Genomic DNA, 14,918 nt, shown 5'->3' with positions numbered 1-14,918 from the left:
GGTATGAATTGTCTAAAAAACGAAGACCCATCATCAACTCAAGCTCCTGTTGCAAGCGTCCATGAGCGGATAGCACTAATTCAAATGCAAAATCGTCTTATGAACGTCTAAAAGAAATACGTATTAAATGCTTCTAATTTTACATTTACTGCCAGTTCTCAAATCAAGGGCGTAGAACGGAAGAGAAGAACTGGCAATAAACTCTCCGCCACTCTTTTTAATCGCCAAGTTTTTTGTTTTACACAACGTTTGTAAGGAGCTGCAACCATTACACCATGTTCCATATGAAATTAAGTAATTAATTATAAAATAAAAAATAAACAAGATTTGTCCTCCATCAGCACGAGGCATGGTGAAATAGGAGCACGCACTTACATTCTCGTGGGAACAACACGCATAGTCTAGTCTTAATCATTTACCTTCCATAAAAAAAAAGGTGCGTGTACTTATGTACGCGCGTAAGAAGTTATACTTCTTTGGCATTATTAAAAATAGTTTTTGATTGCATGCAAATAATTAATTACAATTAAATAATCAAAGACTGGAAAAGGAGTCATTATAGTCAATAAAGTTCAGTTTACATTTGAAAAAATAAATATTTATTATTATTCTCTTACATTAAGTATAACATAAATTCTATTATTATTCGAATGTTGTTTTTAAATTATGTCCAATGCCGTAGCATCTTCAGTGGGCAACTTCATTCTGTTAATTTTGTGTCACGGTGCGCGCGCATCGTAAAATTTCACTCTCATCATTTTTTCATAACGCGCCTAAAGAAGTATAACTTCAAAAATACTTCCTCGCACAAGGCTGTTGTTCATTTCTGGTTCTTGCTTCATTAAAGTCAAAATAAGATTTTAAATATTTTTTCATTACAGGGCAACAATATGAACCGGGCGGGTACTCGGCGGCAGTGCAACAGCGTACCAACATGACGCAGCGTGAAGATGCTCTCAAGTTCGAGCAGGGACGCATAAAAGCCCTGCAGGAGGAACGATTGCATATACAGAAAAAGACATTTACGAAATGGATCAACTCGTTCTTACAAAAGGTATTAACTTTTTTCACATAGCACGCGTTTATCGATAATGTTTTATCGTTTCGTTTTCGTTTATTGAAGAGTAATCATTTAGGAACATAGGACAAAAAGTATAGCACAGATGTCAATTCAGATAAAAGAAACAATAAAAAATATATAAAACAAAGAAGGGGTCATAATAATCATATATTATGTTGATCTTATATTTAAAGGATTGGAACCATTGACTAAAGCAAAACCATTGAAAAATAAATCCAATACAAATGTTTATGGGTTTTGTCACTTTCAAACTAGTGAACTTAATATTTATTTTGTATTCACTGTATTACTTTCATAAAAATCATAAATAAGTATGACAAAGGGCATTCATTGAGGCGGGACGAAGCCATAAGCCATATAATATATATTTTTAAATTAACTCTTAATAAAAAAAATATAAAAAATTATAACAAAGTTTTTGAAGATAGAATCTTAGTGGTGTCTTCAATAAAATCTAAGTCAGCGAGAGACCGAGAGCAGAGCATTCCATAATTGTTAAATGAACTTATCTGATATTGCTATAGCACAATGTGTAAAACGTTAACCGAATTGACTGGCCCAACAGAAAAAAAGAAACAAGGGCAGAATAATAGAGCGATGGGCAGACGAGGTCGAAAGGGTGGCAAAAATTGGATGTCTATGGCAAAAAATAAAATTTCTCCCAAAAAGGGGCCGCATTTTAGTGTAATAATTATTTATAGTAATTCTATATATCTTTATTTTTGTATAATGTATGTCAATCTTAGATAAAGGCTTATCATTATTATTATATCACAAAGCGTAAAAGGTTTTATGGCTAAAATTACGTCTGACATAAAATCGCTGATAAGTCGAATTGAGCAATCATCATATTGAACGATATCGTTAGGTAGGTACTCTACAATTGGACGCGATGAGTCCGTGCTAGCCATGCTAAATTAAACATATACTATATGTTGACAAAATCCTCGATCATAGGAGAACGTTCCTGAGAGATACAGTCAATGCCCATGCTCGGTCGGGGCAAAAATATTTTTTCAAATTATAATAAAAAAGAGAGACTCTTGGGCCGAGGATTCAAGTGCACAGGCGCTAATTAAAGATTTAAGTTGGCGCCTGGTAGAAAGTACCGGTGACCTCAGAGCTGGTGCTTTCCTCAAATTATAACGTGAACTTCTTTGGCAAACTAATTTTTAAGTCTTGTTCATATTTATACAAATTTAAACTTTAGATTTCCGAGACTTAGAGGGAGGGAAAAAGGAAGATTTGTTAGGAATTTAATGAATTTATTTGTCAATTAAATATTAAGTGTTGAAAATTAATACAAATTATAAATTTATTTTTTTAATTTATTTCTTCGATGATAAAAACACGTGGCATTTTAATTAACAATTCGTCATTTGAGATTTCAATAAATTATTTTGCATAAAATATAAAATACTAATATTTCATAAATTCTCTTAACGAAATTTTAATTTTAAAAATAGAATATCTATAAGGTAATTCGCCCTTCTCACTATCTCTCAATCGCTACCTCCCTTTCGACAAAAACGCTGCACATCTCCGTGACGTATCCGTAAAAATTTACCTTCATGCGTCTAAAGAAGTTTCACTCCAAAAAATAGTAATGAATATAATATTTTTTAATAACATAAATGACTGCATATTTTAATGATAATTGCGCAATTTCAATCGAATGATGAAGGTCGTATGTGTAACGTACTTGCAGGAAAATGACACAATGATTCGGTCATCACTTGTTTCACACACACGGATTAGGTCCTATGCGTCAGTCATACAATACAAAGGTGATATATACAAATATACAGACAACATAATGAAAAATAAAGAGTTATAATCTATCTATATATATGAAAATGAAACCCGTTTTCCGTTGTCACGACATAACATGAAAACGGCTTGACCGATTTGTCTGATTTTTTATTATAATATTCCTTGAAGTACGAGGATGGTTCTTACGGAGAAAAATTAAAAAAAATTAAGTGAAAAAGTCTAAAAACAACACTTTTCTATATTCCCATACATAATATTCGTAATGATACTTAAAAGTCAATTTGAACTTTAATACCATAGCATAAAGTTCAAGTGTTAGTGGAGGGGTTCCGGGAAGGTAAATTTTTATTTTTTGACATAATGTATTTGTTGTATTATCAACTTTCTTTTTTTATCTTACTAGCTAGACCGGTGTCCCGAATAGCAGAATAAGTATTTTAAACAAATAAAGAATCGACTGTTAGGCGGTACGATGTTCGCCAGGCCAGCTAGTATCTTTATATAATACTAGCTGACCCGGCAAACGTTTGTATTGCCATGTATATTATTTCTAGGAATTTTTTTTTTAGTTCAATAAAAATAACTATCTCGATAATAAAATAGGGGTTGATCGTAGAGGGGTGAAAATTAAGGGTTTAATTAATTGTAGAAAATTAAAAATAAATTTTTGGGGTGGACACTCCTTATCAGTTAGGGATTTGGAAAATAGATAGCAGCCGATTCTCAGACTATGAATAAAAAATTTCATAAGAATCAGTCGAGCCCTTTCGGAGGAGTATGGCAACGAACATTGTGACACGAGAATTATATATATATATATATATAGAGATTTTCCAATAACTGCCCCGCGAACTTCTTTCTTTTCTTTTGGAACATTTTATTATGCTACCCCATAGAAAATAAAAAAACATGGAGTCTCTATCTCCATGTTTTTTTATTTTTTTGACAATTTTTGTTTGTTTTAATTTTTTTATGATACAGCATACAAAAATACATACAACCCTTAATTTTCACCCCTCTACGATAAACCCCAATTTATTATTTGTTCATTAAAATCTTATGTATTGAAATCTGACGTTTATATAGAGAAAATTCACAGAAAATCCTAAATGATCCATCTTGGTATGTACTAAAAAGGTAGGCTAAGTAAAATCACATTAAGGAGAATCGAAGTTCGCGGGGGCAGCTAGTAATACATAAACAAATCTATCCAAATCAGCTAGTAATATATAAATTTGTATTTAATATGAATGAATTCATTTTGTAGTTTTTATTTTACTATAAATATTTTAAAGGAGAACTTACTTACTTGTAATTATTTTGAGGTTCATAATTGTTGCGATGAACTAATTTTGATTTAATTTAAATTTAATACAATTAATTATATAACAACACGATAAACTACGAGGAAATAGTCCTTAAATGATGTCACCGTTTATTATATTAATTGGCATTTGTTATTTATAAGGCCTGACCTATGATTTGATATGTTCCGCTTTAAGTATAAAGTTATCAGAATCTACTACACATTTAAAATAATGAGGTATTAACTACAAAAAATCGCTTTTGTCGCTTCAAAACCAATCGACGGATTGTAATAGCCATTACAAAAAAATTTACGATGCGCGCGCAACGTGACACAAAATTAACAGAATGAAGTTGCCCACGGGAGATGCTACGGCATTGGACATAATTTAAAAACAACATTCGAATAATAATAGAATTTATGTTACACTTAATGACAGAGAATAATAATAAATATTTATTTATTTAATTTTTCAAATATAAACTGAACTTTATTGACTATAATGACTCCTTTTCCAGTCTTTGATTATTTAATTGTAATGAATTATTTGCATGCAATCAAAAACTATTTTTAATAATGCCAAAGAAGTATATCTTCTTACGCGCGTACACGCACTCTTTTTTTATATTATTTTACTTTAGGCTCAGTAAATTATTTTCTATTCTACCTAATAACTTATGTAACCTGAAGTTTATGTCTAAGGTAACGAAGTGAAAATAAATATTTTATTTCCAGGCTCGTATGGAAGTGGAGGATCTCTTCGTAGATCTGGCAGATGGGCGACGGCTGCTCAAACTGCTCGAGATTATCAGCGGCGAGCGGCTGCCCAGACCCAACTCGGGCCGGATGCGGGTTCACAAGATTGAAAATGTCAACAAATCGCTTAGCTTTTTGCATACCAAGGTAAGATGAAACTCTTGGAGAGGTTCTTGCAAGGTTCATGCTTAGCTGGTTATCACACGTTGCGTTGCCAAAGATGTGTTAGTGGTAAAGGGTATATGTGTATATGTATATTACATATTTATTCTTATTCATTCATACAATCATTTGGGTATCATTTACAGTTTTTTATTTATTATTATTTATTTATCATTTTCAGTTATTGGGTTAAAAATATTATCAGACCAACCGAATAAATACTAAAGAAATCGTAAAAATCGAGCAAGCTGTATAGAAAATTTTATATTTAGACGACATCGCTTAGAACAACATACCGGTTATATAATATATTGACCAACATCAAAGGTCCCGGCTAAATTCTTTTAAACCGCCGTTTAAAAAAAATAACAGGTTTTGCTAATATATAAACATGATAATGTACGTAATGTCTTTTTATTATAATTTATATGTGAAATAAGAAAAATTTAGTTTTATTTTGTACATGAGTATATTAATCACACATTCAATAAAAGGAATGTATTAGGTTCTTAATAACAACGTCATCGACTGTTACGACTATCGGTTTTTACGACCAAATATGAGTACCTTTCGATGTCGTTATAACAGATTTTGACTGTAGATTAAAAAGTAAAATATCATAGATTTTCTGTAGTTACACCGTAGATAATGAAATACACACTCTAATTCCGTCATCCCCTTTCAAATAACGCTCATTTAGAAGGTCGCTGGAGTTTCACCCCTTCGCTGTTGACATCCCCATCACTGCACGATTTGGTTCGTAGTTTTTTTTGAACAGCAAGAGTGGAACTCGTTCCATCTTAGAGGGTATAATATGGTTTCATTTTATCGGCGGTTGAACAGGTATCTCCTGGACAGGCGTGCTCTCCAGGTGGGATTATGGCCAAACATTTGTCTAGTACTGTATGAAAAAAAAAACGAAGGATTGCACTCCGGCAGTACTGGCAGAAGTGTAAACTTGAATATTAACGTTGTGCATTTTTGATATTTTAAAATGGTTAGGGAATAATTTTGCACGAATTTCTTTATAAAAGTACTATCATTTATGAGGTAGAATACAATATCTATTTATTGTGATATCGTACACAAACATGACAATTTATATTACATTAAATACGCTGCGCCAGCTGTCTACTCTCCATCCGTCTTACGAATTTTTGATCAGGTCACGTGACCTGACAAGATTTTAACATTTTTTACTCCTTCCGAAACAAAAGTCCAACGCCGCTAAAGAAGATTTCAGTTCAAAAAGGTTTATTGTAATCGGACCAGTGTTTGACTTTTTGTTACAAAACTTTACATATATATAGATATACAATCGCAAGTGCTTCAAACAATTTAACATATAGTACATCATTAAATACGAATGCGTAACGCTTGTAATGATAAGATAACAGAACGTTTTACAATGGATAGCACGGTACCTACCTTTGAAGCGAAATTTTATCTGATGGAAAATAGAATACTGAGCGTTCCAATACAAAAAATCATATATTTTGCAAATACAGTATACAGGGTGTTCCTTTAGAAACCGCCAAGCCGAAATCGGGTGATAGGGCAGGTAATTAATACCAGAAAATTAAAAAAAAAGTGTCACGTATTATTTTTAATATTGCCATTCAAAGTTGAATTATATAGTTGTAATTTTTGCTTTATTATTACCGAATAATTTCTTCTACTCATAAATAAATACGATACAATTAATGATGAATATGTTTCAGGCCGATAGTTAAACGGCCAGGCTGTTAATTGAACGGCTAATTAAGCTACTGCGACATCTGGTCTTAATACCTAGTTTTGATAATAGTATCAATTAAATACCTTTAAGATCAGAATGACCAGCGCTGTGGAACATTCTGCTCCTCGGCATAATGCTGAGCCAGGGCCAATTACAGCCACAGCACACACGCATTACACACTTGAAACGAACCGAATGGGAAAAGGGTTTTTTTTTAATTTTCTCTGATTATATTTTTTATTTATTTTTTGGATATTACTCCTTACGAAACGATTTGAGTATAAGGCCCGGTACGGAAATTTTATGAGGAGTAAAATCAAGTGTAACACGAAAAGTTGAGGCGTTATGTAGAAAGAGACAAACTATCTGTAGGATTGAACGTGTAAAAGTATGAGATGGAATACACAGACTTTTCTATTTTGATTTCACGTTTTGACAGCCACGTTACAATATTGTCAGTGTTGACAGGTGTAAAAAATAAAAGTAGATTGTCTAGCGTGCCATAGAGTTTTGTCAATAGTAATGGTCAGTGAAATTAAAACTAAAAAGATTGTTCATTCTTATTCTTCTCTTACTATAAAGGTAACTTTGGTCACAGAAAGAAAATCCTATTTGGGCATAGATGATGTAGGTACGTTTTATTACTACTACAAACATTTACATTATAAAAACATATATTCTTACCACCTTTAGTATGAAAATGTGGTCGACAGCCACAGAACATTATCGCCATTTTATCGTTCGTAAGGAGTAAACTCCAATCGTGTGTCGTAGCTGACACACACACACTTTTTTATATATCTTTTTTCTTTGATTATTGTTATTTTGTGTGTGTGTTTTTGATAGTAATCAATCATATTTCTATGTCTAAGTACAAAACTTGAATATCACTGTAACCGTGTTTATCGCCGACCTTGCTGGGCTTCCTAATTAAGCAGATATCGCTTATCAAACTGTTTGATAATCAATTTGTCTAACATAAAATTCACTGAAAGATAAAAAATGCGAAATTAAATAACATCATTTATTTTTAACTTGTAATGATAATTTGTCATGTATGAAGGTCATATGAGGATATTCTGTATTCGATAATAAATTACCTTTTTAGTTCTGGGCCTCAGATTTCTGGATCTCTTTCTTGATCTGTCAGTCTAATAGGCAAGTTCATCAGCCTCCTGTGCCTGACACACGCCGTCGACTATGGGTTTATGGCAAGCCGGTGTCGTCACGGTTTTCCTTCACCGTTCGAGTGTTAAATGCGCACATAGAAAGTCCATTGGTGACAGCCATACGAACCTACGACCTCAAGGATGAGAGTCGCACGCTGATGCCACTAGGCCAACGATTTCCTTACCCAAACGGATATGTGTTGTGTGTCAATCAACTGTGTTGTATGTCAAATATTTTGTCAGTCTTCCCTGAGTGTGAAGAAATAAAGAAAATACACCAAGTACAGTGAAATGATATTATACGATTATGACATACCTCGGGAAACCTTTCAATGACAACGGAGGTTCGCTCAAGGTTGTACATATAGACACAAATATACACTCTATATAGTTATGATAAAGTCGAAATTACATTAAACAAATTTGCTTGTCGTCTTATAGTTAATTAGTTTTACGTGCTTTGAAAGTAATAGAAAGAGGTTTTTTTAGCGTTTAAATTTGTTAACCTAACAAACGTTTTGCCATATCTTAATATATATAAATTACGTGTCACGTTGTTTGTCCGCTATGGACTCCTAAACTACCGAACCGATTTCAATCAAATTTGCACACCATGTGTAGTTTGATCTAACTTAAAAGATAGGATAGCTTAAATCTCAATTTATACCCGCAAAATTAATTTATTGCAAATTTTTTGACAGTCACAATTCTAACAGATGGCGCTGTGTTGAAACCAACGTTTCACATAAGCTACAATTTAATGGCATTACCACCAAAAAGCATGGTGGTCCCCATTACTGGTGTTCACATACCGTTTCTCTTGAATAACTTACTACTATGTAATATAACAACCATAGCCACAGCAACGCTTGGCCGAGTCTGCTAGTTATATTATAAGTTAAGTGTTAGAAGTGTGAAAATTAAAAAAAATAAACACGATACTTGTACCTTACTACAAGTACTACTACTTCCTATAGTTCAGGACTATTAAATACAACCTACTTAGAACTAAATATATACTTATATATACAGTCAAAATCTGTTATAACGACATCGAAGGACTTCTCATACCTATTTGTAAAAACCGATAGTCGTAACAACCGATGATGTTGTTATAAAACTAAAATAATAGAATTCAGCCGGGACCTTTGATTTTGGTCAAAATAACCGGTATGTTGTTCTAACCGATGTCTTAAACGAAATAAAAATCGGATATTTCCGGGAAGTTAGGTTACCTTATTTGCTAGCGATATAATTACTTTTGTTTGTATAAACGCCATTCACACAAAGAAACTTGTGTGTTCTTACGTACACGCGTTAGTTACTTCTTTGGCGTAACAAGATAAAAATCTTTAAAAATTGTATCTTTCGCCTTATTCTACGTTTGCAGAAAAAACACTAAAAATAGGAAAAACTAAATTTTTAACTATAGCTTACTTCAGGGTGTCGGTTTTTTGTGACGGTGTGCGCGCGCATCGTTAAAATTCACTCTCATAATTTTTTCCCTAACGCGCCAAAAGAAGTATAACTTCAAAAACTACCATATGTATTTTTTTTTGATTTTTACCAAAAAATAGTGTGATTCCCAGGGAATTATATAATTATTATTGTTGAGGAAGTCCAATTTTATATATATACACGAAATCGCGAACCTAGACTAATATATATTGAAACACTAGCCGTTTCGCGCCCGCTTTGCTGGACGAATTAAAATAAATTTTATGTTTCATTATTTTATTTTTTTCATATTTTTATTATTCTTATTTTTAACTTCCCGCTAAGAAAATTGAAATATTTCGAAAATCGAGTTTTTAACAGATGTTGACGTTTAGAGGTTCTAGGAAGCCTCCCCGAATGTTTCCGCGGTGAAGTCCGTATGGATAAATTTTCATAAAAGTAAAACAGCAATAAAAAAAATGAAGGAACGTTGGAATTTAATAAATAAATAGCCATAAACCATTTAGGAAAAATTTCGCATCGAATGGTGGTGGTTTCATGTCGATACGATCAGTGGTTTAGGCGTGATTGAGCCTCAAACGAAGACCATTTTCATTATATATATATATAGATAGATAGAAGATAGTATTAATATGTCCAATCATATTCCAGGTGCGCTTGGAGTCTATCGGAGCCGAAGATATAGTAGATGGGAACCCACGTCTCATCCTTGGTCTCATATGGACCATCATCCTTCGTTTCCAGATTCAGGAGATAGAAATTGACGTTGTGAGTATAATCTGTATTAAAATAGGAAGAATACAAACGACACACCCAATTTGATCAGTCGACTCTCGATGATTTGAAACTCAAGGGATCAGAGATAAATTTCAAATTATCAAGAGTTCAAAATAACAAGTGTTTGAATAACCACGAGAGGGAGGGGCGACTGAAGGAAATAAGAATTTGATCAAAATTTGTTACTTATTATTTCTATAGGTATTCTTATTATGTATTAACAATTATTATAACAATTATTCACAAATTTTTATTTCGAAAAGAAGTCTGTAATCTTTTTTTGAGTTAGTGACTTCAGTTTATTCAGACTTCATTGTCCAAAGAATTTTCGATAGTGGTGAGAGCTGCAAAGTAATCGTCACTGCATGATAAATGCTTCAAATTATAGAGAGTAGGGAGACCGGATTTCAAATTATCGCATGTTGGCGAACAAGATAATACTTTTTCAACTTCAAATTACCGAAGGGACCAATTATCATTGATTTTATTCAATTTATCGAGAGATTCAAATTAACGAGTGTCAAATTATCGAGAGTCGACTGTATTATAAATGCATCCAAAATCCATCCAAGTCTTATTCACACAGCACTGGTCACAGGTAGGTAAATAATCTATCATAAGTCCGAATCGTTGTTGTTTTTTCGTCCTAGAAAGATATTAGAGCCACTCATCGCCATGTGTAATACCTTTTTAGAATCCCTATTAAATGCGCCAAAACTTGTAGTACAGGGTCACTTTTCGGTGCAGTAATTTTTTTTCACAGTGGGGTTCGAAGTAAAGAAAAATTTATGATTTGAAAAAATGTTATATCGTATCATTTAATATTATCTTGAATACACTCAATAAACAACTATAAATAGTATGTCTAACGCAAGAACTCATCAGTACCAATCTAGTGGATATTATGAGAAAGATACAGGATGTAGATATTTTCGAATTTTAAGAAGAATTAGTAAAAAAAAGTCAATTTTCATATAAAAACTTAAATAAATCATAACTCTGCAGGGGTTGACCTTAGAGGCCTCCCGTAGAACAATTTTTTGCCGCTGATGACCTCATCTATCCTCTATTTGCGTTTGATCCACGATTTTTTGGCCATCCTGTATATCCTATATCCTAGCTACCTTCAGTACCATTGATAGGAACCTCTTCACGGGTACAGACCTCCTACAGCTTTTCCCAGAACTCTGCATCCATGGCTTTCTTTCTCCATTCGCTTCTTGCTTCTATTTCTTCTATCCACCTTTTTGTCTCAACCTCTTCTTCTTCCCTTGTTTCCATATAGTCATCTTTAAAGTCCATCTGTGTATCTTGCTATGCCCTGCCCCTTGCCACTTCTGTTTTAGGACATAATTTAATGTACATTTGCGGAATAAGTGAATCTAAATTGATATCGCATTAATTCAATGCCGTAGCAAATTGCATAAATGATTTACTAAGCATTGTAATTATTGGATTAGGCTTAAACTGGATTAAGCTTTAACAAGATTAAATATTACACAAAGTAACAAACAAATATCTAGTTAAAACCAGTCAATTTTAACTGCGTTTTATTACATGTTCTGACCGACTGTCCAATGTATGGATATGACAGGTATAACACTGAGCAAGCTATGGGCAGAAAAGTAACAGTGACGATTTTAAAGGAAATAATGTTAAACATTAGGTTAAGAGGCATCTTTTTGGGATTTGCTGTTAAGGTCATACAAAAAGTTGTTAAAAGAAATAGGTAGTAGTGTTTAATCATACGGGTTATCTATACCATTTACGTAAGCTATTTAATACCTCCGACGACTACATAGTCGGGGAATTATCTAGAAAACATTTATTAAAAAAAACGTTTTAACTAGGGATGCATCGATACGCTTTTTTGCCGATACGATACCGATGCCGATACACTCATAGGAATATCGTCGATACCGATACCGATACCGATACCGATACCAACGCCTATTGAATTAAAATTACATTAAGGTAAAATATATCAAGTTAAGTTAAATTTTATATATTTTTTTTTTTAAATATACATATATACAAAAAATAGTCACAAACTTTAAATAATTTGAGGGGTTTTGTTACTAAAATTAAGAATTAAGAGTAAAAATTAAATTAAAATAAAATAAATAACTGTTAACAATAAAAATTAACAATGATAACATTGTTGTAATTCTGTATTTTATTAAATTTGGTATCGAAAAAATACTACTCGCGATATCAGTTAAAAGCCAACTAAATGATTTTCAAATCTACGTTCAATAAAGTCTCAATGATCTCCCGCAAGCCATAATATCTAATAACTACGCGCTGTCAAATATAGTTGACTCGAGTAAAAATATTGGTCTACTAATCAATCCAACAAGAGTTTTTTGTACTAACTACTAACTGACGTGAGACTGATCGTAAATTATCGTGATTCATGTGCATTTTTTATTTTTCATGTAGATTTTTTTTAGTTTATATGTAATATGTATTTTTGCCCTCCTTTTCATTTAATTATGTTCAATTTTTATATTGTAAGGCAACAAAGTGTTAGTAAATAAATAGTGTTTAGCGAAATGAAATACATATACATAAATAATGATGCTTTGTGAATTCAGCGAATGATAGAGACAACAAAGTGAATAAAACGCGGGGATTTCACGTGATTGAACGTGGCTCGTTTGCAACAAACTAGATCATACAAAATGCGCGTTTACATTATTTTTTTAAAGCGTGAAATTTGAAAAGTATCGGTGAATCGGCACTGAAAATATCGCCGATGCCGATATATCGGCAAACCCAAAGTATCGCCGATATATCGGTATCGGCATCGGTATCGGATGCATCCCTAGTTTTAACATAACACGATGTAGTATACGTAATACTTGAATACGTTCAAGTATTACTACGTAGTAATCTATCAAAAATTGTCAACTGTCAAAGATCAAGAGATAAGTAACAATCAGGCAGAGTGTGGTGTGGTATATTTTCTAAGAATACATTAATTTTACTTCCACGATTTTCAGGACGAAGAAAATGTATCGTCAGAGAAGAAGTCGGCCAAGGATGCGTTGCTGCTCTGGTGTCAAAGAAAAACGAGCGGCTATCATGGAGTACACATACACAACTTCACTGACTCCTGGCGGTCGGGACTTGGTTTCAATGCCCTTATACATGCTCACAGGTAAACAATACAATCATTTACAACAGTTTAACCGACTTCAAATGCCCGTCTTCTTTTGCTATATGTTCTGTAGAAGAGCGTGGATATCCACATCTCAAATCTGAATTAATCAGTATATTTCAGGGTTTGGAATATTCCAAATTTAATTAATAAATTTACTTACAACACACATAAATCAAATTCTATCCCGAGTTTGGTAGGAGTTGTTGGAGGGATATTCAAATAAATGAAACTCTGTTTAGGTGTCAACTGGCTTTAATCGTTTAATATGAGCTTATAACTAACATAAAGTTAGGGGTAGTGGGGTTGCGACGCTGGAAACAAAACTAACTTGACTTTAAGGGTTCTTAAATCTAAGTTACACTTCTGTTATTGGATATTATCGGAAACGATATGTAGCTGTACAAGTAGCTGACCGCCAAACGTTGTTTTGCCATGTATATTATTTCCAGGAAACATTTTTTTAGTTCACTAAAAATAATTATCTACTACTATAAAAATAGGGGTGAAAATTAGGGAGGGGTTGTATGTATTTTTGTATGTCATAAAATAATAAATCTCTAAATATTTAAAAAAAAATGTTGGGGTGGATACCACATCACTTAAGCGTTTGAAAGATAGTAGCCGATTCTCAGACTTACTGAATATGCATAAAAAATCATAAGAATCGGTCGAGCCGTTTCGAAGGAGTATGGGAACGAACATTATGACACGAGAGTTTTATATATATAGAGATAAGTTTTTGGGAACTTTTAAGAAATTTTTTTGGGAACACATGACACAATGTATGAAAATAATTAACTGCATAGATTAATAGACATTTTTAATTGTCCGTTAAGTGAACTGAAAAAATGTCTGGTTTATGTCAATCTTTTAATTAATATTTTAATCTATTACTGTTGAATGTGCATTGTATTTGTATGTGATATAAATATCAATAGTTACCGCATTGGTAATCTGTAATTCACTTTTCAGACCGGACCTATTCCTCTGGACGGAAGTACCGACCAACGATCACGTGGAGACGCTAAACCACGCGTTCGATGTGGCGCACAATAATTTAGGAATTCCGAAGTTGCTTGACGCTGAAGGTATTGTTACTCTTAATACCGCTACGCGTTCAAATGATGCCTGACAGTGTGGAAGGGGGTTTGAACTTCGGGCATCGCATTGTTTTTAACAAGTAGTATACGTATACGTATAGTATACGCTTCATAATTGTGTTTAAGTAAAGTGGTTACGTAAAGTTTGATTAGGAGGGGATTTCAAAAATCCCCAAAATTGCGATCAAAATTATTGAAGTGAAACTTCTTAAGGCACATGAGGGTAAAAAAAATATCGGAACGTCACGAAGATGTGCAGCGTTTTTGTCGAAGTAAAGGGAGAGAGCGATTGAGAGAGAGTGAGAAAGGGCGAACGTAGCATGAAGCAAATAGCCGTGGAGCGAAAGGTGGGAGAGAGCTTTTAGTAAGAAAGATTGAGAGAGAGAGTTAGGGAGATCGAGAAAAAATACACGCTATTGGTTGATGTATTCT

At 33.1% G+C, this 14,918-nt stretch overlaps 1 protein-coding gene across 7 annotated transcripts in view; it reads left to right on the top strand.

The window, feature by feature from the left end:
* Positions 1–14,918, top strand: part of LOC125058592 (spectrin beta chain, non-erythrocytic 1) — a 141,344-nt gene that overhangs the window by 26,396 nt on the left and 100,030 nt on the right. For all 7 annotated transcript variants that reach the window (XM_047662697.1, XM_047662699.1, XM_047662694.1 and 4 more), the window contains 5 exons: positions 882–1,054; positions 4,896–5,063; positions 10,095–10,211; positions 13,226–13,383; positions 14,359–14,474. In XM_047662697.1, coding sequence (XP_047518653.1) covers positions 935–1,054; positions 4,896–5,063; positions 10,095–10,211; positions 13,226–13,383; positions 14,359–14,474 — 679 coding nt within the window. In that variant the 5' untranslated portion in view covers positions 882–934. The remainder of the gene's footprint in view (positions 1–881; positions 1,055–4,895; positions 5,064–10,094; positions 10,212–13,225; positions 13,384–14,358; positions 14,475–14,918) is intronic.

This window comes from Pieris napi, chromosome 18 (genome assembly GCF_905475465.1).
Source record: "Pieris napi chromosome 18, ilPieNapi1.2, whole genome shotgun sequence".
NCBI lineage: Eukaryota > Metazoa > Arthropoda > Insecta > Lepidoptera > Pieridae > Pieris > Pieris napi.
Note: the sequence above shows the minus strand (reverse complement) of the source record. Positions and strands in the feature narration are given on the sequence as shown.